We start from the raw sequence: 19917 nt of genomic DNA, 5'->3' as shown, positions 1-19917 counted from the left end.
ATAGAAAAAAACAATTCCAACCAGCACAAGACAGTGGAGAGGCATGTTGAAAGTGCAGCATACGGTAGATTACAATGGTAAATCTATATAAAATAATTTACAAAAACAATATATTAATTTAGTCTTTGTCCAGAGTTACCCAGTGATTGTTATGTCCATCCAATCAGTGGCATTAGTTCATGTTGATGTCAAAGTATAGAAGAAACTTCAGCCATGTCTCTGTCAGAGCACATTGACAAGTTAGATGTAAGTTCTTATTTTAGACTGACATGAATTCAAGGAAAAATAAATAAAAAACGAAGATCACTGCATGACGTTTCATATAACGTGTGGTTTGGGCTTATTTCACCGATGTACACACATTTTATGTTTCAGTGTTAAGAGCAGTGGTGTGTGACTGACTGAGGTTGTACTGCTCCCTGTGGAATAAGAGGAGCCCTTTTCTTTGTCTGGTCAAGTCCCTTTTGGTTTGACTAGACAGTCAGGAACCTGTGGCGGTTTTGGGGGGGGGGGGCGTCCAACAGGGGTCAGTGCCCTGTTGGACCGATGATCGCTCTATTGTGATTATTCAGCACTGATGCGAAAGGCGGAATAGTCCAACATTCTAGTCCAGAAATGTCAAACTCAAGGTAAAAATATCATCTATCTTAAATAGGGCGCAGACTTTTTTGTGAAAAAAAAGCTCCATCGGCCGAGCCACAGTGTGCAATGCCTGGCTAGACGCACACAGAACGAGCGCCCCTCCTCACCTGCCAGTATTTGGTGTTAGTAAATTATTTTTCCAGCGTTCCAGAGATCCCAGAGCCTGTGTGCTGCTGTCTGTGACCCGTCAAGTTCACCCACACTTTTCTCTGTGATGAAGATGAACAAAAACCCACACAAGAGTCGTCTCAATGATGCACACTTTCACTCCATCTTGAGAGTTTTCACAGCACAGAACCTAAACCCAAACCTTAATGAACTGGCTAAAAAAATAAATAAAAGAAGAATGAAGGCAACCTAAATATGCTTTCTTTCTGCACTTTATCCAATATCCTGTCTATCCTGTTTAATAAATGTTGACTATGTTTGGCCCTCGGCATAGTCCCAGTTTTTAATTTTGGCCCTCTCTGTGATTGAGTTCGACACCATGGTTCGAGTCGAATCTCTTAGAGCGGTGCACCGTCACTGGCTGCTGCTCTGGCCGACTAGAAGCAAGGAGAAGCAAGAATCTCAGAAAGGAAAATACAGACCAGGATGCAGAGACCCTCTAGTACAGTACAGCTGGTACTATCCATTGAGCCATACAAAGAAGTTTTTTTTTTGAGCTCTTCAGACTCCCAGTGAGTACTGCTTCTTGAGAACAGAGTTTTTCTACACTGAAGCTGGTGAAAACTTACCTCAGGTCCATTATAACTGATGAGAGACTAAGCAATCTGGGTGTGCAAAGTATCGAGTCTAGGAGGGCAAAGGCTTTCAATCTTGACTCATTTGTTGATCTTTTTGCCAAAAATCACAAAATCCACACAATATAGTTGCTCGTTTTCATGATTATAATTTTCAAAAATTGTAAATGTAACAAATAACAAAGTATTATGTTGTGTTTTTTGTGCGCTATCACTTTATAAAGCACTTTGTAAACTTGTAGAGATAAGTGCTATACAAATAAAGTTATCATTATTATTTATATAGGCTACTGAACTAAACATTTTGAAAGCTTGAACACTGTCTTGGTCTCTTTAGTCCCAGGTTCAAGGTGCCCCTCTGACAAAACAACTGGCCCCAGCCTGGCCCCCTCAGTAAAATCGGTCTAGAACTGCCACTATGTGGGACCCCTGATAGTAACATTTAAAACTGGGGGAAAAAAGAATTTTGATAGTTAAGAGCCATCCCTTTACTTTTTCCACTTTTTCTAAATCAGACTGAACTGATATTTAAACCCTCTAATCTTACAAGACAGCACTTGGGTCAAACGGACATGTAATAACTTCCTGAAAATAAAATTTGTTGCAAGACTCCCAAGGGCAAAATATTTTCAACTGAATAGAAAAAAGAAAATGTTTAATCATCAAAAATAACCACACGTTACAACAATTTAAAATGCCTCAGGTTCACAGACACAAGAAAACAAAGACAATTTTGAAATGAATCATTCTGTAATAACAATTTGAACAAAATAAAACAAGTACTTTTCTGAGTTTGTCAAGATGGCATCAGAAATGAAACATGTTACTGTTCTGGATTGTTTAAAAGTATTAAGAGTCCAAAATAACATGAAAACACATGGTTCTACAGGAAAACAGTGGCGTCTCTGCAAACTCTCTCAACTAATAAAGGTGCTGCACATGTGGGGAAAAATTTGATTGTGCTGCTGAACTATGTTTACCTTATTACACAATTATACTTGCTTCAGGTTGGTTCACCAAAATTAAAAATCTTTTTCTCATTTTCCAAAATGTCTTCATGCACATAGATTTGGTATTATTTATCCAAATCTTAAGGTTTCTGTCTCTCAGATTTTTGCCCTCATACCATTATTAATGACAGTTAATGCAATCTAGTAACATCTTAACTGACAGTTTTCATACTAATTCATTTCAAGACTCTTTCCTTTGTGTGCATTATACAAAGTAACACAGACTCTGCAAAATTAAAATCAATTCAAAGCATAAGCTAAATTCTGAGGAGACTGAATCATCATTATAGAAAGCAAACCTGTTCCTAAAACAAGTGAGTTATCTTCTTCTTATTGACAGTGTTATTTATGTGTCTGTCCTTCAATGAATTTGTCAAGCCCAGAGCAGCAGTGTAGTTCCCTGAGATTGAGCTACTGATGGCTGGAGTCCATATAAACAGTAAGCAATCCAGATTATGTAGTTTTGTAGCTGCCCAACTGCTGCATCGTTAACATACAACCCTGGCCAAAATAAAAGGGGTCAACGTCCAGAAGATTTACAAAGTGGACTTTTAACTGAAGGCAAGGAAGTCCGAATTTTGGCAGCATTATTATCATACTTCACGTAAACTAAAATTCCTCTAGACAGTTTCATACTTGTCAAAACTGATGCACACATTTGTCAAATTTTTTTAAAACAGTTCAGTATTTTTGAGAAAGTCTTTTCGACAATTTCCAAGAAATAGATGAGATGATATACATGGATCTCTGGTCTGTGAGTTAAGTACATAGCTTGAGTCTGGACGTGTTTGGTCTAGCATGAGCACTGGTAACAGGGCGAAATGGTTAGCCTGGGGCACCAACTAAATCTCAACTCTTAGATTTATAATTAAGTAAGGAGCAAACTAATGAGATACATGAGCTTATTTGGTGTTGTTAATCGCATTTTTGTGTTGGACAATCACTCCTGCTGACTCCCCCTTGCCTTCAGTCTTCATGATAAGCTAGGCCAATCACAGACTCCAGCTTAGTATGTATGCTGCCTTCACATTGAACTTGAAAGCTTGTGGATACAATGTGGGAAGTCATGTACATAGTGCATTTGGCATTCAAGTGGTCTTGAGAACAAAGCTGCCAGGCAATAAAAACATGGATGCTCATAACTGTTAGTGTCTAGAGTCCACCGAGGCTGACAATTTAGCAAGCTGGCAGGCATGTAACAGTGCAGGAAATGTATGATATAATGACAGGTGAAAACTGTTGGAATATTAACATTTTCCTTCAACATATTATAAAATTCAGACAAAAGACTAAACAACAAACATTTCAAGACAAACTTTCCATTCCACAAAAAAATTACTTCTTGGCCTCTTCATTTCTGAAAATGTTCGCAAACAGATCACAACTCATGAACTCTGAGCTTTCAGAAAACTTGGTTACAATGTAAATACCACAAAAGGAGGGGGGGGCGTTCATATGAACTTTAAGCCACAACCCCATTTGAAGCCAGCATTAAAAGTCCAGTGTGTAAGATTTAGGTGAAAGGCAGAAATGTAATAATCAATAATAATAATTTGAATAATCCTCATGATGTTTTCACTAGTTCATTTCATCTAAATTGTATGAATTGTAGTTTTCTTTACCCTAGAGAAGGCCCTTTATATTTAAATACTTTATATTTACATCGAGGGGTCCCTCTCTATGGAGGCCGCCATGTTTTTTTACATTAGTCCAGACTGGACAAACTAAACACCTTTTGAGTTTTTATGACAACTAAAGCGGCCACAGGTTCTTTTTCATGTCTGGAGGGGAGGTGGAGGTGAGGGATGTTCAGCTGCAACATGCCACTTCACCTCTAGATGTCACTAAATCCAACACACTGTACCTTTAAAACATGAGACTTGTGTCCATCTGAAAAATCTGAAAGAAAGCAAATACGTGTTATTTGCTTACATTTAGAAGTTGGCAAATAAATTGCTACTCAAAGGTAGAACACTCGATTTGGGAGGCAGAGTATTAGAGTGATATGGACCAAGTGGAACCATTATCTGAACTATATTTAAAACTTTGATTAACACTAGTTGAATTATTGCTCTGTCTAAATATCAATGGAACAAAAAATAAACATGTATGACATGAAAGCTGTACTATCATGAGCCCCATCTAAAAACTCCATGCTTCCATGCTTCCATCAGTGTGAATGGAAGGCAAAACAGGGCTTTAGAAAGTAGGCAGATACAATAAAAACAAAGAAACAGCCCCATCCACAATGTTCAGTCCAGAAGTCTATTTCACAAAGTGCCTTCCTACTTCCAACCATTCTGAAGATGCAAGGATGTATGAAACCAGATCATGCTGTGAGTCCAAGTTCTTCTTCCCTTCATCCTGACTCTCTCCCATGCTAATGAGGCATCAGGTTGAATAGACTGAAGTCAGACATATGTACATGGTCATGTAAGTAAACAAATTGGTATAAACAAGGAGTTTGATGGTCCAAGTATTTCCAACACTCTGGGTGGCCAAAAGACTAGTTGTACAAGTCATCATGACACTGCACAATGAAATCCAAAATATATTTTTTAATAGGTTTAGTCTAGTGAATTTGACTGCTGACCATTTATCATCAAACAATGTATACGCAGCAGACAGAATGAAAACTGGGCAAAGAGAAATATGCCTGGTGAAAATGCTGAGGCCATCAAAGTGGTCATGTATACCAGCTTGGATGTTTTCTGTTTAAAACATGTGATGTGCCTGTTCATCATATGTTAAGTCCAGGATAAAAAGGCCACAAAAACAGGCCTGAAGAGGTCCAGTTAGACATGGCTCAATCTAGTGAAATGATATCCGATATGCCACTGTCAGTTCCTCCTCCAGCACCTCCACCTCCTCCTGTGATGACCCTGGTTTCGTGGATGGAGCTGGCGGCGTGGGTGGTAGTGTCAAAGTGGCTGCTGGAGGAGACCAAGGCTGAGCTTGTGCTGGCTGCAGCTGCACTTTGCATACTGCTGGTCAGGTTATCCAGGAACATCTGAGGTCTGTAATGCTGAGTAGGAAGAACAAGCTGTTAAGGACCAACATCCCTGCCACTGAGAAGCATCTATGAACTATAAAAATCATTCCTCCCTGTTGCTGTCAAACTGTATAATGACAACTTGTAAATAAGCTTAAACCTGTATACTTAACTTACATATCATGTTGATCTATATTGCAGATTTATTTCTACTTATGCTCATCTTTGACTTTTGTCTTCTTGTTTAATTTGATTTATTTTGATTCCGCTGCATTTTTTACTCTTACTTTCTGATAACTGTTGGTCCCTCTCTTGACACTGCATAATCCAACCATTCGGTTTCTATAATTCTTATTTGAAAATGTTTACAATGGGCATAAACGTTTTAACATGGAGAAAGAAAAATCTCGATAGGGTCTTCTGATATTCACACACACACACACACACACACACACACACACACACACACACACACACACACACACACACACACACACTCACACACAACAGGGTTAAAACTATTGAGAGATTATTAATTTAACAGAACTGCAGTTACAGATGAGGACTGTAGGTTTGAAGTTCAGGTAATGTTATCTGGCATAATATTTTTAATTTTGCATCAAATCAAATAAATGGCAAATTGGCAAACTTCTGTGACTTGTTTTAACATTGCCACACACACATATGTGACACAGGGGCCTGTTTGCTAACATAGAATCAAAACTTTGTGAAACATAGCAATTGTAATGTTAACTGCCTGTTGAGCAGAAAAAGAGCAACCAATTTGTCCTTGCCCCTTTCAACTCTCAAGATCTCTCAACCACAGTTGGATTGACCGGACAAATCTCATTGGGCCAGTGGACTGTTTTCAAAGTTTTAGCTGGAACTGCCAGCCTTTACTGACACTTACTTACCATATGCAAATGATGGAGATTAGACCTAAACTAATTCAACAATGAATGTGAAAGAATTTGGATTTGATTAAATCTCTCTGAGGTAGAAAAATAACTGTCCCACTATAAGCAGCAATTTGAGGCTGTTCTCTATTGTTGCCTCCTTAATCGGATTAATATGAATCATGTATAACGCCACTTTTAATGTTAAAAAGAACAAAAACCGTACCTGAGGATCCGCTTGAATTAAGGAAAACAAATCCAGACCTAAAAGATAGGAAACATACAAGTGTTTAAGAACAGCACCACTTGACAATTCTGACAGTCATACTACCCAGCTGACTCACTTTGCATGTCTGTGGGGATGGTAGCCAGGGTAGATGGATGGAAGGGGACTGCATAGTCAGCAAGTGTAGAGGTCAGATACGTCGGGTCCAGGGACTGGACATTCGGCATGCGCACAGTGGGCTGGTAGGTCAACACTCTATGAGACAAAACAGCAATCTCTGATGGCATGCTTTATGTCCAAACAGTAGTTACTGCATAACAAAGCTCTGTCTGCAGCTAAGCGCTCCAGATCCTATCCAAAACAGCATATCTTTTCTGGTGTTGACAACGTTGTCATATATATCTCACTGGGTGGTAAAAGTGATAGAAAATAAGGGTGCTCCGGTATCGGTTGATATTCCCTCTAATTTTGATTAACCGGTCTCTATAAACTCCGATCAGAGGAGCTGGTCAGACGAAGAAAAACTAGGTAGTTATTTGATGAATACTTTTACTAGATTTTTCCCAGAGCTGATGTTGGAAATAGCTAACGAGTGAGGCATCTTGCTTCTCTTCTCCTCTCCGTAAAGAGTTTCACATGCACAGTATCAATTCAACGTGACAATGGCTGCATCGAGGGCTTCACCGGTCTGGCAGTTTAACAAGGAGTCTGATTACCATATGTTTTTCTGTGATGCAAATTACGTGTTTGTGCTCTCACTTAAGCAGCAGATGGTTGTGCTCCACAATATAAGCAGACTCTGTTTCTCATGCACTTTTGATAGTTGGTGAGTGAAGACAAACTTTATAAACTTTGTGAATCACCGTTTACGATTAATTCAAAATTATTTGAGCCTTCTTGTAAATTCGGCAAATGTTATACAGTACATGAAGTTATTTCTTACTTTGTGTTAGAAAAAAAACGTCTGAGTGCGTTTACCCCAGTATGTTGGCTCCGTAGTGTTGTGGTCGGTTAAAACGCAAAGCATTTTGTCTATTTATTCCTTTTGTTTTTAACACATTTCATCTTTGCAAAAGGGGTGATGCATGTTTATTTGCATGTAGAGTGGGATATTCTATCACAAGTGGTCTGTATGATCAGGTTGTATATCCTCCTCTACTGCAGTCCGCTGTGTGTGATTCCCAGGTGAGAACCTGTCACAGCCCAGCAGGACAGACACTGCATGGTCGAACATGGCGCAAATGTCTCCTTTCTCTGGTATTATTGCCTTTTTTCCATCTTCTATCTGTGAGGTGAAAACATCAGATTTCCACACAGTCACAGAAAGTTTAAGTGTGCGTCCTGCTCATACAGTTCAGTTAAAAAATCCTGCAGTGTCAATCCTGCAGCTGCTGAGAGCGCTGGTGAAACGTTACACAGGCTGATACAGGAGTATAATGTGGTGCTGAATGGAAAAAATGGAACTTGACAGTAATAATCAACACTTACTGACGAAATTTTAGATAGGATTCAGCCCTGTAGTGTTTATGTGCATATAGTGCGGGGAAGAGATATCCGATCATAAGTGATCACTTGGATCAACAAAGATGCATGTTAATCAGGCGTAAACATAGGGACATAGATCCTGTGCTCAGCATGAGCCGAGTCTACTTCAAACAATCAGTGATCGGCCCCAATATCCTGCTACATGCTGCTGTCTCTTGTTCTACAAAATAACATAACAAACTTACCCCTTCGCATGCATCTCCTCATTATTGGTAATGTAAACGCAGTGTTTCTTCAATGGAGGGTCTGTGTCCTCCTCATCAGATGAGGAGCTCTCCAGAGTAAGATCAATCACATCAGCCTTCTTGGCGGAGCTGGGCTCAGTAGAATGGGGCACCACTGACGACTGGCGCAATGGAGCTGAGGTAAAAAGAAAGAATAAAAGACATTGTCAACAACTTCCACAAACTGACCTTAATCAAAATTTGTATTGGCCTCTTTCTAACCTGCTTTCTTTTCCTGCCCATAGCATTTAAGTCCACTGTTTTCCACCACCTTTACTCACAAATAAGATTTTAAGGTCTTGACTTTCTATGTTAAGTGCCTTGAGATAATGTATATTATGATTTGGCGCTATACAAATAAAATTTAATTTAAATGAAATTTTACAAAAGGTCATGTATTCTCCTCAAAGAACTGGCCAGTATTTCTGGCATTAATAGTTTAAGGACAACACCGAAGCTCTATGTGGATTGTTCCCAAATAACTGTGTTCATTTGGAACAGCTTAAACCTGCAGATATAAAGATGAAATACTTACTGTCAATTTTTGGAGCTGACTGAGATGGGACCTTGACCGCTTCTTTTTTTGGTCTCATGGGACACCACGTTCCATCCTCCTGAAACTTGATTTCATCAACATCCGAGCAGTCGTTCAGGATTTCCAAGAATAAACTGAAAAATTAAAAAAATTGTTGATAATTGTGCAATAACTGGTGAATATTATTTTTATAATAAAACCAGTATGACAGAGCTTATGACTGTTATGCCCGGGCAAATCTAGCTGCGTGAGCTCGACATGAACGTTAACAGCCCAGAGCTGCCACACTGCCTGCATGAGCAGCACGTCTCAGGAGTGTGAGTTGCACTGCTTGTGTTGCGGGTTAATATAATTAAAAAATAAATATTTGCAACACTTTGTTGTCGTTTCTGTTGACCGAATGTAGTCATTTGTTTTATCAAGGTTTTGATTGTTATCACAGGACTGGAAGATGCACAGCTTCATTGCAGTGTTCTGAAATTTAGCTGAGTACATAGCCTGACTTTTATTCAAGGAAAATACAGTAGTCATGTCAGAAACTTTACATTGAAGCTCTGCTGCAGACTCACAGCCTGTGTCAACAGACACCCGTAACACCAACACCAGATCCACTGTGCAGCCATCAAGCGCTGCACACGCAGCCAGTCCCACCCCCTTTTCATTTTTTATGGAGTGTGACTGGACACAAAAACACACAGGCTGTGGCTGTGGCAGCGTGGGGGATTGGGCAGGGAGAGGTGTCACGGTTCGTCTTTGCAGTGAAAGCAGTCAGTTAGACTCTGGTGTGGACCAAACCGCTTATTTTGGACTGCTTGAAAAGGTGTGGTTACAGTAACTTCAAATGACAGCACCCCAGCCTAGAGTGGAGAATACTGCTTACTTTCCCATGATTTTAAACCCTACATTCATGAATTTTTTCATACATTTACAATTTGTCCAGGTGGTTAATAACACAGTTTTTCTCCTGTGTGACAAGCTCAGTGTACCTGATTCTCACAGCTTTAAACAGACTTTAAATATTTAACTGAGGGTTTGTGTTTGATTTTGGTCTTAAATCACTTCACATAATTAGTTTCTCAGCATTGACTGAAGTTTGTAACCTGCCACTGATGGCATCATTAAAATAACTGAAATAGTGAACTGCTACAGAACTGCTAATCTACATTTTACACTCTGAAAAAGGAAAAAAATAAAAGAATGATTTTCACATTAGTGTTAATTTCTTCTCTCATACTGTTGATGGGATAGAAGCCTTGTATATATCCACAACTGTTACTTTTCATGAAATTTGAAAAAAAAAAGGTCACAAGCTCAGGTTTAAACTTAATACTCTCTAAACCCTACATGCAGATGCAAATTATGAAAACATTTGTGGTTTGGTTTCTTGACGTCATGTCGTGATGTCCAAATTACATTGTTGATATGTGAAATTGGAACAAACATTTCTAATAATCACAATATTTTTTAAATATGTGGAAATTCCACTAAAGAGATGTGTGAATGTTATTCTTACTCAATAATGAAAGATATCTGTAAAATTAATTTTGACCAATCAATATGTAAACTACAAGTTTGTCACATATTAAGCATATTTAATTATTACTTTAAAATTGAAAATTTGATTTTTGCAATGCAGTCACTGCTACTCAGCACTACTTAAATGTACAATAAATATTAAATGTTAGAATTGTTTGTAATATTTAATGAGATAAATTTGCACCAGACTAACTGTTAAATCTGCCCAAACCTGTTCAACTGCCACAGCAATATTATGTCATGGTATGTGTTAAGTGGCTTAATTAGTTAAACTAACCCATCGATGATAAGAGTCTCATATGCAGCCTTCTTGTCACACACAGGACAGATCCAGGTGGGTTTCTTCTCATTCATCTGTAGGTAGAGGGCAGCATCAAAACACTGCAGGTGAGAGCAGGTCACTGCCCGGCATGGCACTGTAAGTCGCATCTTACCCAGCTGGAGGACAAGACATATTTACGTCAGTCAAAAAAAGGAAGGAAAGACCTTTTCATAACTACAAGGACTAGTACAGTGTCTGTTTTGGGTTTCTTTCTGAAGTCGTTTTCAAACATGAACTCCAGAGAATGTCCGTACAATTGCCTACCGACTTTCTCCGGTATTTACCTTTCACACACAGCAGGCGATTCTCCCCTCAGGAGGACGGGTGACGCAGCAGACAGTGGTAGGACGTAACATAAATTATGCTGCGGATGTGTTTTGTTACCAGCACATCAACACAGGTGTCGGCCTGTATCACTTGAGCTCTCATCTCATCACATTTTTGTCAATGTCTACTATGTGTATGTGCTACTTTTTCAGCCTAAGATATTTTTATTATTTTTTCTTTTTCGCATCTGTCGCATGTTGGAAACATCAAGGCAAACACTTGCTTATGTTGAATCCTCCAGAGGATCTCCATCTGTATCAGCATCGGCTCATTTGGACATTTTCTGGAGTTCTTACTAGGGGACTTGCTGTAGAAGCTCCGGAGGCTCCACTCCGACATTTAAAGTCTAACATATAGCCCCTCGGACATTATTCAGAGTTCAGTGTAGGTCTGAAAGAAGCTTGAAACTGCAAAAGAGTTGAGGTTGAATCGAGTGCCTAGGGGCCTGTCCCAATTCATCCCTTAGCCTGACCACTTGGCCCTACCCCCTTCATTTTATGTGGTGGTGAAGGGGTAGTGTTTTCCCATTTCTCTATGTGATATAGGGGTTGTGGCCTTCTAGCCCTTTAACCACCCCTTCAAACATTGTGTATATTCCACCCTCTAAAAACGAAGGGGCAGACAAAAAATCTCTTACTCTTTACTAACAGAGGAAGCAAATCAACATGGCGACCACTGCAGGTAAAATGCACATAGCTGCAAGTAGGGATGATATCTTGCAAAAATAACCATGACATTTTTTTCATCTTATATTAATCCAGAGGCAAATTGAAACGTAACTGAAGTTCTGTGACAAAATTTCAGGAAAATCGCTATTCATGCTGTCAAAATAAGCACATAATCAGTCTCAATGAGAGTAGAGCTTGTTTTTCCCGTGTCCCAGATATGAAAAATTGTTAACCCGCAAATTTTGCAAACTCCTCCACTCGTGTTGTAACTTTTTCGCTGGAAAGAAGTTTCTATGGACATGACTAACAATAAATTGAGATAGCCAATGTAAATGTGCTGTATATTGATCAACATATCAGTCTGTCCCGTCCTGCAAAGCGTTTAGATGTGTCACTATAGCTGCTTTCAGATATGCACTAGACTCCAGAGATCCAGATGTATTTTCTCCGGAGGAGGTGCATGTGTGAACGGAAATGTCAGAGTGAGACACTCCGCAGCTTCTACGGACTTTATTTGACTGACCTCCTAGTATAATGTCAGTAGAAATCCAGTAGAAGTCTGGACAACAGCTGGATTCACCGCAAGCGAGTCGGGGGTTGATGACGACCAAATAGAGAGTATATGAAAGTGATAGAATGGTCAGTAGGCTCCACTTTTAGTGCATTTTACTATATTATGGATTTGAGATTTTAGACTTCCAACAGCTGCTGATGCTTCCACTGCTTTACCCTGATCCATGGACAGAATATATACAGAGTGCCAAATACATTTCCATACGGTCTACAACTTTCCCTGTCAGAACAATTTGAGAGTTGCTATGATCACATCAGATTCCGCACAGATGCCTCATTTACCGGACACATAAGTGAGACTCGAAGACTTGTTGTAGCAATTTCACTGTCTGGATCTGCGGTCAGCTTCTCTTTAACTGGAACACAGAGAGCAGGAGAGAGAACATAGAATAAGCGTAACATTCACCCAAAAACTATTAACTACACCAAATGCAAAAGGTAAACAACTGATAGCCATAGCCTTTCAAACTGTAGCTGCTCATGGAAAAAAATGGTTGCAGGGTCCCTGCCTTAGGGGAGTTTGCCACAGAGCTGTGCAGTCACCTGCATTCACAACCTGTCATGAACCTCTATGCAAAAAAACTTGGTTTCCATATTTGAGTTTAGGAATGAATGGAACCTGATAATGCTAGATTTCTCCAGATTTTTGTAGATTTTGGACAAGGAAAGTGTGAGAAAGATCATATCTTATGTGGATGTGTCCTCAAATACTAAAAAACTTAAAAGCACACTGCTAGCCTCTGGATGTTGAACTTCACTATTAACTACTAATTCACATTCAGGGTCACTATAATGCCTGGCCTCTCAATGCAACCTCAGTGCCCCAGTGTGTGTGTGTGTGTGTGTGTGTGTGTGTGTGTGTGTGTGTGTTGCAACAGGGACCCACACTGGTTGCAGACAGGAGAGAAGTTCCTCCCACAAATTATCACACAATGGGGAGTTCCTATTAACTTAAAGGGATAGATAAAAATGAAAATTCACTCATTATCTACTCATCACTATGCAAATGAGGGCTGGGTTAAGTGTTTGTTAGAGCAGAATTCGATACAACTGAAGTCAATGATGACCTAGACTTCAGATGTAATAAAACAACATAACATGCCTGTATACTGCTTGTGCAGTGTCATCCAAGTGTCTGCAAGCCCGGATATTCCTATTCATGTCATTTACACTGTGTTTTAAGCCTCAAAGTCCACCGGAAGTGGCTAAGCTAGCTGTCGTGTGTGTGTGTGTGTGTGTGTGTGTGTGTGTGTGTGTGTGTGTGTGTGTGTGTGTGTGTGTGTGTGTGTGTGTGTGTGTGTGTGTGTGTGCGTGTGGCAATGATGTTGCATTGGGAGGACAGGCAATGTAGTGACATAATGTGCATTTTACAATAGTATGATTATTCTATCATTAAATCTATTATTAGCTAGAAAAAGGTGTCTTGTTTTGTCTGACAAAGAGTCCAAAACCCTTAGATATTCTATTTAAAATTATATGTGACAAAGCATCAGAATAATAATACTTACAGTCTATATTTGGCATTATTGTTTAATTTGAAATGAGTAAAATGCTTATTAAATTAAAACATTTGCATTCAGTTAATCAACTAATTAATTTATCATTGTTGCAGCTCTCATGAAAACATCTAATAAAGTGTGACAAGCTAAGACTGCTGCTATTTAACTTTCATCTTGTAAGAATGGTTGATTCAATAGTTACTTAATGCTCTGGAGTGGTCTGGGTTTCTGATGCCCTTCATCCTCAGCCTCTGCAGCAGCAGAGGGGATGTCAGCTGTCTCACCAGGTAGACAGACATAGAATAGGTCTGAAATACCATAGGATAAAAAAAACCTCAGTTGAGAAATCACTGTTATTGAGCCCAAATATGATGCCATCAAGGAAAGAGAAGAGGATAGGCTAAAAGAAAGAATTCCAATTAAGTATTGATCTCACTTTTCCAATTTCAGGCGCCCACGTCACTGAAATCTGATTAGGTACTGCAGATGAGAGACGGACAAGTGAGGTAATGTTCAAAGGTCTTCCGGGTCTCTTCTGTTCCACACCATTTTTGGGTGGTGGTGCATACCCCTACAAGAGTAAAACAGAGTTTTCATTGTAGTCAACTGGATTGTTCTTTTTAATTGGAAGTGCGCCATAAAACAACACTTACTGGCAAGGGAAACAGCTTCCCATTGACTTTTATACAAAGACTGTTGGGATAATTATCCTCTTGAGGGCAACTTGTCTCTGACAAGCAAAACCTGAAAAAACAGAAACATGAGCCTGAATACATATTTCCAAATGATAAACCAGACTTTTCACAAAAATGAAAAGCGAGTAACTGGAAATTAATCAGTGACATGAATTTAAACCGGATTAAAGAAAACAGTTAGATGGATATTGTAGTGCTAAAATTTCTTCTACTTTGGTGTGCCATATGGCTCAGGAGGTAGAGCAAGTTGTCCAAAAAACAGATTTTGGTAATTTGATCAACAGGTCCTCCAGTCCATATGCCAAAGTGTCTTTGGGCAAGACACTGAAATTAAATGCCAATGATGGTTGATCGATGAAAGTGGGAATAGAAAAAAACAGCATATAGAAGCGCTGTACAGTATATCTGTGTGTGTAAACCTGACTTATAGTGTAAACTCCTTTGAGTGGTCTTTAAGAAAAGAAAAACACTATAAAACACTTATTCCAAGAAAATCCCGAAAGCCTAGGCAACACTTTCACTCGTGTGACGATTGCGTTGCTGATATGTTGCATCTTCTGGGCCTCTGCTTTAACACAGGGAGCATGTCTGCTGCAAAGCTCCTATGTGAGGTTTCTGGTATGACTACTGTATTTCTTTGAGTAAAATACAGGTCTATGTACTAAACTAAATGCCAGAACTCTGCAGTATGAAGCAGTGCATCTTCATGTCATAAAATAATTTAAAAAAAAACATCTAGCGTGGCCAGCGAATTAGGATATATCCACACTACTATGTATAGATTTTTAAAACTGAGTTTTAGAACAACTAGACTCAACGCATTGCAGTTGTATGCCTCCACATAAACCAGTGCAGTTTCTGTGTACATAGTTCTACATACTGATGAAATTCCCTTTGGGATTTCCTGATATATTGTATTTAAAACAGCACAAGGCTATGTGATCTTGACCTTTGACTACCTAAATATAATCAGTTCATCTTTGTAGCAAATTTGATGACATTCCATCAAGCCGAACTTAAGATATCACATTCACGAAAAACAGAGATACTTTGTGAGGCCACCGTGACCTTTGGCTTCCAAAATCAAGTGAAATAATTCTCGAAGCCAAGTGAATACTTGTGCCAAATGTGCTTTGTGAGTTAGCTGTGACCTTTGACCACCAAAATCTAATCAGTTCAACCTGGAATTGAGTGAATATTTGTACAACATTTGAGGAAATTCTGTCCAGGAATGCTTGAGATATCGCTTTCACAGGAATGGGACAAACAGACAAAGTGAAAACATAATACCTCCAGCAAAAGGTTTTTTTTTGCTAACAACCCCTGAAAATCCAAATCCTATGAGGATACACTGTGTCAGACTAAACAGGAAGCAGACTGTCTGATCTGCAGTTAGTTGTGTAGTTATAGAAACTACTTTGAAGGTGGAACAGCAATTGTAAAACGTAAAAGCTGGGGGGGGGGGGGTTCTGGTAATGACAGTAAGTGTTAGCAGTGCTTTGTGTTCACAGCTGGTAGTTGTGACAGATAAAAACCAACCTTGGAGTGTTCCTAGTAAAACAGGACCAGCAGCATTTCAAAAGTTCTCTGTTTAGAACAATGGAATAGTGTGGACAGCAGGTATAAATTTAGCCGCAGTAATGCATTTTAAACTAAAACAAAGTAGTGTGAATGTAGTATAAGATGGCAGGCACATTACTTGTAGCCACAAGGGTTAAAGATATTAAAAAGCTCTCTGCTAGAAGTTAAGAAAGAATGACATACACAGTCAATACTTTTATTGTTAAAATGTAAAGTGAGTACATGACAGCTGGGGGGTGAGAAGGGCAGACACTCAGGATACTCCAGGTTAGTTCATGATGAAAATTAAATGAAAATTCACTCAGTATCTACTCATCACTATGTCAATGGAGGGGGTGTGAAGTGTTTGAGTCCACAATACACTACTGGAGTCTCAGGGGTAAACAATCCAATACAATTGAAGTAAATCGTGACCTCTTCTTCAGACATAATAAAACAACAGAAAAAACATAACATGCCTCCATATTGTTCATGTGGTGTCTTCAAGCCAGGACATTTAAATTTGACTTGAAACGTCATTTACAGCTTGTATTAAGCCTAAAAGACCTCCATAGAGGCACGTTCACGTATGCATGGGCACACTCCAACAGTTTACCTCTGAGACTCCTTAAGTGTTTTGTGGTATCAAACACCTCAACCACTCCTCCATTGGCATAGTAGTGAGTAGATGAGTGACTTTTCTTTTTTTGGTGAACTATCCCTTTAATATGCGTCTGCGCTAATCCTGAAGCATCGGCAGTAATCATGCAGTGGTGGACCACTGCTATGAAATGAACGCTGTGAAAAACTTGAATTGATTATGTTCTGTCACTGCATGAAAGCAGAATTGTCCATATTTGCATCACAATGCATCTTAGAATCTAGACATTTCTACACCTATAATATTTAAGGAAACATATTTTTTAGTGTTTGCACCCAATTCCGGTAGACCTAGTGAATGCCTTTATGAAGGAGGGATTGGTTTGGTCTTCAAGGAATCACTAATCAAGAATTTCCACATGATATTAAAAGAGTTTTGATTTGTGTGCATTTCTTGGTTCAGATTCTAAGGTATATACATTTCAAGAAATGACCATTCTCAATTCTCACCTCAGTTGAATTTGAACCATATAGTCCCTTCTGCCACCTGGCAGAAAGTCCCTGAAAAAGAAAAAACAAGGTTCACCATTGAATCCGTAACATTTTAATCTTTTACATCACACACAGGCATGTGTTTCAGAGTATTTGTTTAGTTTCTGAGATTTTTATCATTCCTACCTGGATATGCATACTTCTCGAACTTGCTGTGGTGTCAAGGCAAAGATGAAATATTTTTCTTGGTGGTACCTCTGTGCAGTACTTGCTCCTGAAAACACAAGTGATGACTGTATGTTAGGTATTAATAATAATCTGGAATTATTCTTCAGACAACTTATACTTTAGTCTTTGCCCAGTGACCAGGCCAGATGTTTGTCTGAGCTGCCTTTTCCAGCAGTGGCAGTGCCACCCACAGCTAAAAAGAAGAAATCTCTGGCCAGCTTCTTTGAGCACAGCACACCTACTATAACAAGCACTACACGCAAACGGAGGGCGCAGTAGAAACTGAGCTTTCAAGCTACTTGTTGTAAGTTGGTGTAGAGAGTCATGCTGACCCTCTGAAATGGTGGAGGAATCATGAAGTTAACTTTACTGCATTGAGCCGCCTGGCAAAGAAGTACCTTTATGTGCCAGCCACCAGCTCCCCTTCCGAAAGGGTGTTTAGTTGCAGTGGGAACATTGAAACTTGCCAAAGGGTATCCCTAAAACCTGACAGTGTTGACAGGTTAGTTTTCCTGGCACAAAATCTGTTAATTGTACAGAAGTTGGTTTGTTATTTTTTGTTTTCATTTGTTTTTGCTCTTTTGTTATTTAAGATGTGCACAGAGATACCCTGTCGATTTAAGTGTTTGAAATGTGCACAAAGAGATGCACTTAAAGTTCTGTTTACATATTTTATTTGAAATGTGCACAAAGAAGGAATGCCCAGTTTACATATTTGCTGAAATGTGCACAAAGCGATGCACTTAAGGTTCTGTTTACATTAATAAAGGTGCCTGTGTGACATTTGGCACGTGGCTTAAACTTATGACTGTTTTTTTTTTTGTTTTTTTTAAGGGTTTGCCTCTGGGAAAAAATGTATCTAATATGCTATAATGCTTTGGGGGAAACCCCAATTACGTCACAGAAAAAATATTGATATATATTGAGTATCGCCATTCAGCTAAAAAATATCGAGATATGACTTTCAGTCCATATCGCCCAGCCATAGCACGACATAACCAAGGCGGTGGCATACCACATTGCCAAGGATATGGTCCCTATATCGGTGGTCGAAGAGAAGGGATTCATAAGTAATTTCAATTTTCACATTTTCACTGTTGACTAATTTGTTTAGCGCCAAATCATAATATACATTATCTCAAGGCACTTTACATAGAAGGTCAGGACCATAAATCAAAATATAGAGAAACCCAACAGTTCCCACAATGAGCAAGCACTTTGGCGAATGTGGAGAGGAAAAACTCCCTCATTAACAGGGAGAAACCTCTAGCAGAACCAGGCTCAATGTGGGCGGACATTTGCCTCGACCAGTTGGGGTGAGCAAAGAAAACGGGGGAAGGAGATGAGAGATGGGTGGAAAATAGGGGCGAGAAGAGAGAGGGATAGTGGAGAGGGGGGCGAGAAAGACCAGGGACACTTGAGCGTCATCAGGTATCAGATCTGACTAGTTAAAAAGTGAACAACAGTGTAAAGACTATTAATTATTATGGATAACAGACACATTTGATATCATAATGAATTAGTGCGATATTGTAATTAGTAATAGTAAAAGTTGTTGTCCTGAGGTTCGGGGGTCTCTGAAATGAGAGAGAAAAAGAGAGAGAGAGACTATGGGAGTACAAAGTGAAATAGTCATTGACATGTATTAAAATAAATAACTGAATGAATGTGGGGGGGCAGAGAGACAGAAGAAGTGGAGAGGTGCTCAGTGGATGATGGGAGTTCACCCAGCAGTCTAGACCTATAGCAGCATAACTAAGTGATGGTTCAGGACTCACCTGATCCAGAACTAACTATAGGCTTTATCAAAAAGGAGCGTTTTAAGTTTAATTTTAAATGCTGAGATGGTGTCTGCCTCCTGAACCCAGAGTGGGAGCTGGTTCCACAGGAGAGGAGCCTGGTAGCTGAATGCTCTACCTCCTGTTCTACTCTTACAGACTCTTGGAGCCACAAGAGTGCCTGTGTTTTGCGAACGAAGTGATCTATTTGGATAATATGGTGTTATTAGGTCTTTGATATATGAAGGGGCTTTATTATTAAGGGCTTTAAATGTGAGGAGCAGGATTTTGAATTCTATTCTGAATTTTACAGGGAGCCTATGTAGAGAAGCTAAGACAGGAGTAATATGATCTCTCCTTCTAGTTCCTGTCAGCACTCGTGCTGCGGCATTTTGGACCAACTGGAGACTTTTTATCGATTTCCTGGGGTATCCTGATAATAAGGAATTACAGTAATCTAATCTAGAGGTAACAAATGCGTGGACTAGTTTTTCAGCATCCTTCTGAGACAGGATGTTTCTAATTTTGTTGATATTGCGCAGGTGGAAGAAAGCTGTCCTAGAGACTTGTTTTATGTGTTGGTCAAATGACATGTCCTGGTCAAACATAACTCAAAGGTTCCTCACAGTTGAGCTGGACGATATATGATAGCTAGATGAATTGGTTTATGTGATTTCAGGCTTGGATGGATGAGGCTGATTATAAGATTTTCAAAGTAGTTTTAACTTTCTTTTGGTCGAGGGTTGACAGATTAGATTTAGAGATTGCTGCAACCCCTCCACCTCTTCCAGTGCGTCGAGGAGTATGAGTATTAATATAGCTTGGG

At 39.3% G+C, this 19917-nt stretch overlaps 1 protein-coding gene across 3 annotated transcripts in view; it reads right to left on the bottom strand.

Annotated features, from left to right (window-relative positions):
* Positions 1–2023: 2023 nt before the first annotated feature.
* The window catches only part of pias2 (protein inhibitor of activated STAT, 2), a 26851-nt gene continuing 8957 nt past the window's right edge, over positions 2024–19917 (bottom strand). For 2 of the 3 annotated variants that reach the window (XM_020104015.2, XM_020104016.2), the window contains exons 4-15: positions 17272–17359; positions 17104–17154; positions 14392–14482; positions 14175–14309; positions 13941–14046; positions 12522–12595; positions 10627–10787; positions 8814–8947; positions 8240–8414; positions 6628–6764; positions 6510–6547; positions 2024–5420 (exon numbers count right to left, since the gene is read on the bottom strand). In XM_020104015.2, coding sequence (XP_019959574.1) covers positions 5202–5420; positions 6510–6547; positions 6628–6764; positions 8240–8414; positions 8814–8947; positions 10627–10787; positions 12522–12595; positions 13941–14046; positions 14175–14309; positions 14392–14482; positions 17104–17154; positions 17272–17359 — 1409 coding nt within the window. In that variant the 3' untranslated portion in view covers positions 2024–5201. The remainder of the gene's footprint in view (positions 5421–6509; positions 6548–6627; positions 6765–8239; positions 8415–8813; positions 8948–10626; positions 10788–12521; positions 12596–13940; positions 14047–14174; positions 14310–14391; positions 14483–17103; positions 17155–17271; positions 17360–19917) is intronic. The other variant, XM_069522841.1, reaches the window with a different exon arrangement.

The sequence above is a fragment of the Paralichthys olivaceus genome, chromosome 4 (assembly GCF_024713975.1).
Source record: "Paralichthys olivaceus isolate ysfri-2021 chromosome 4, ASM2471397v2, whole genome shotgun sequence".
NCBI lineage: Eukaryota > Metazoa > Chordata > Actinopteri > Pleuronectiformes > Paralichthyidae > Paralichthys > Paralichthys olivaceus.
The sequence above is the reverse complement of the archived record's forward strand: the minus strand, read 5'-3'. Positions and strand labels throughout refer to the sequence as shown.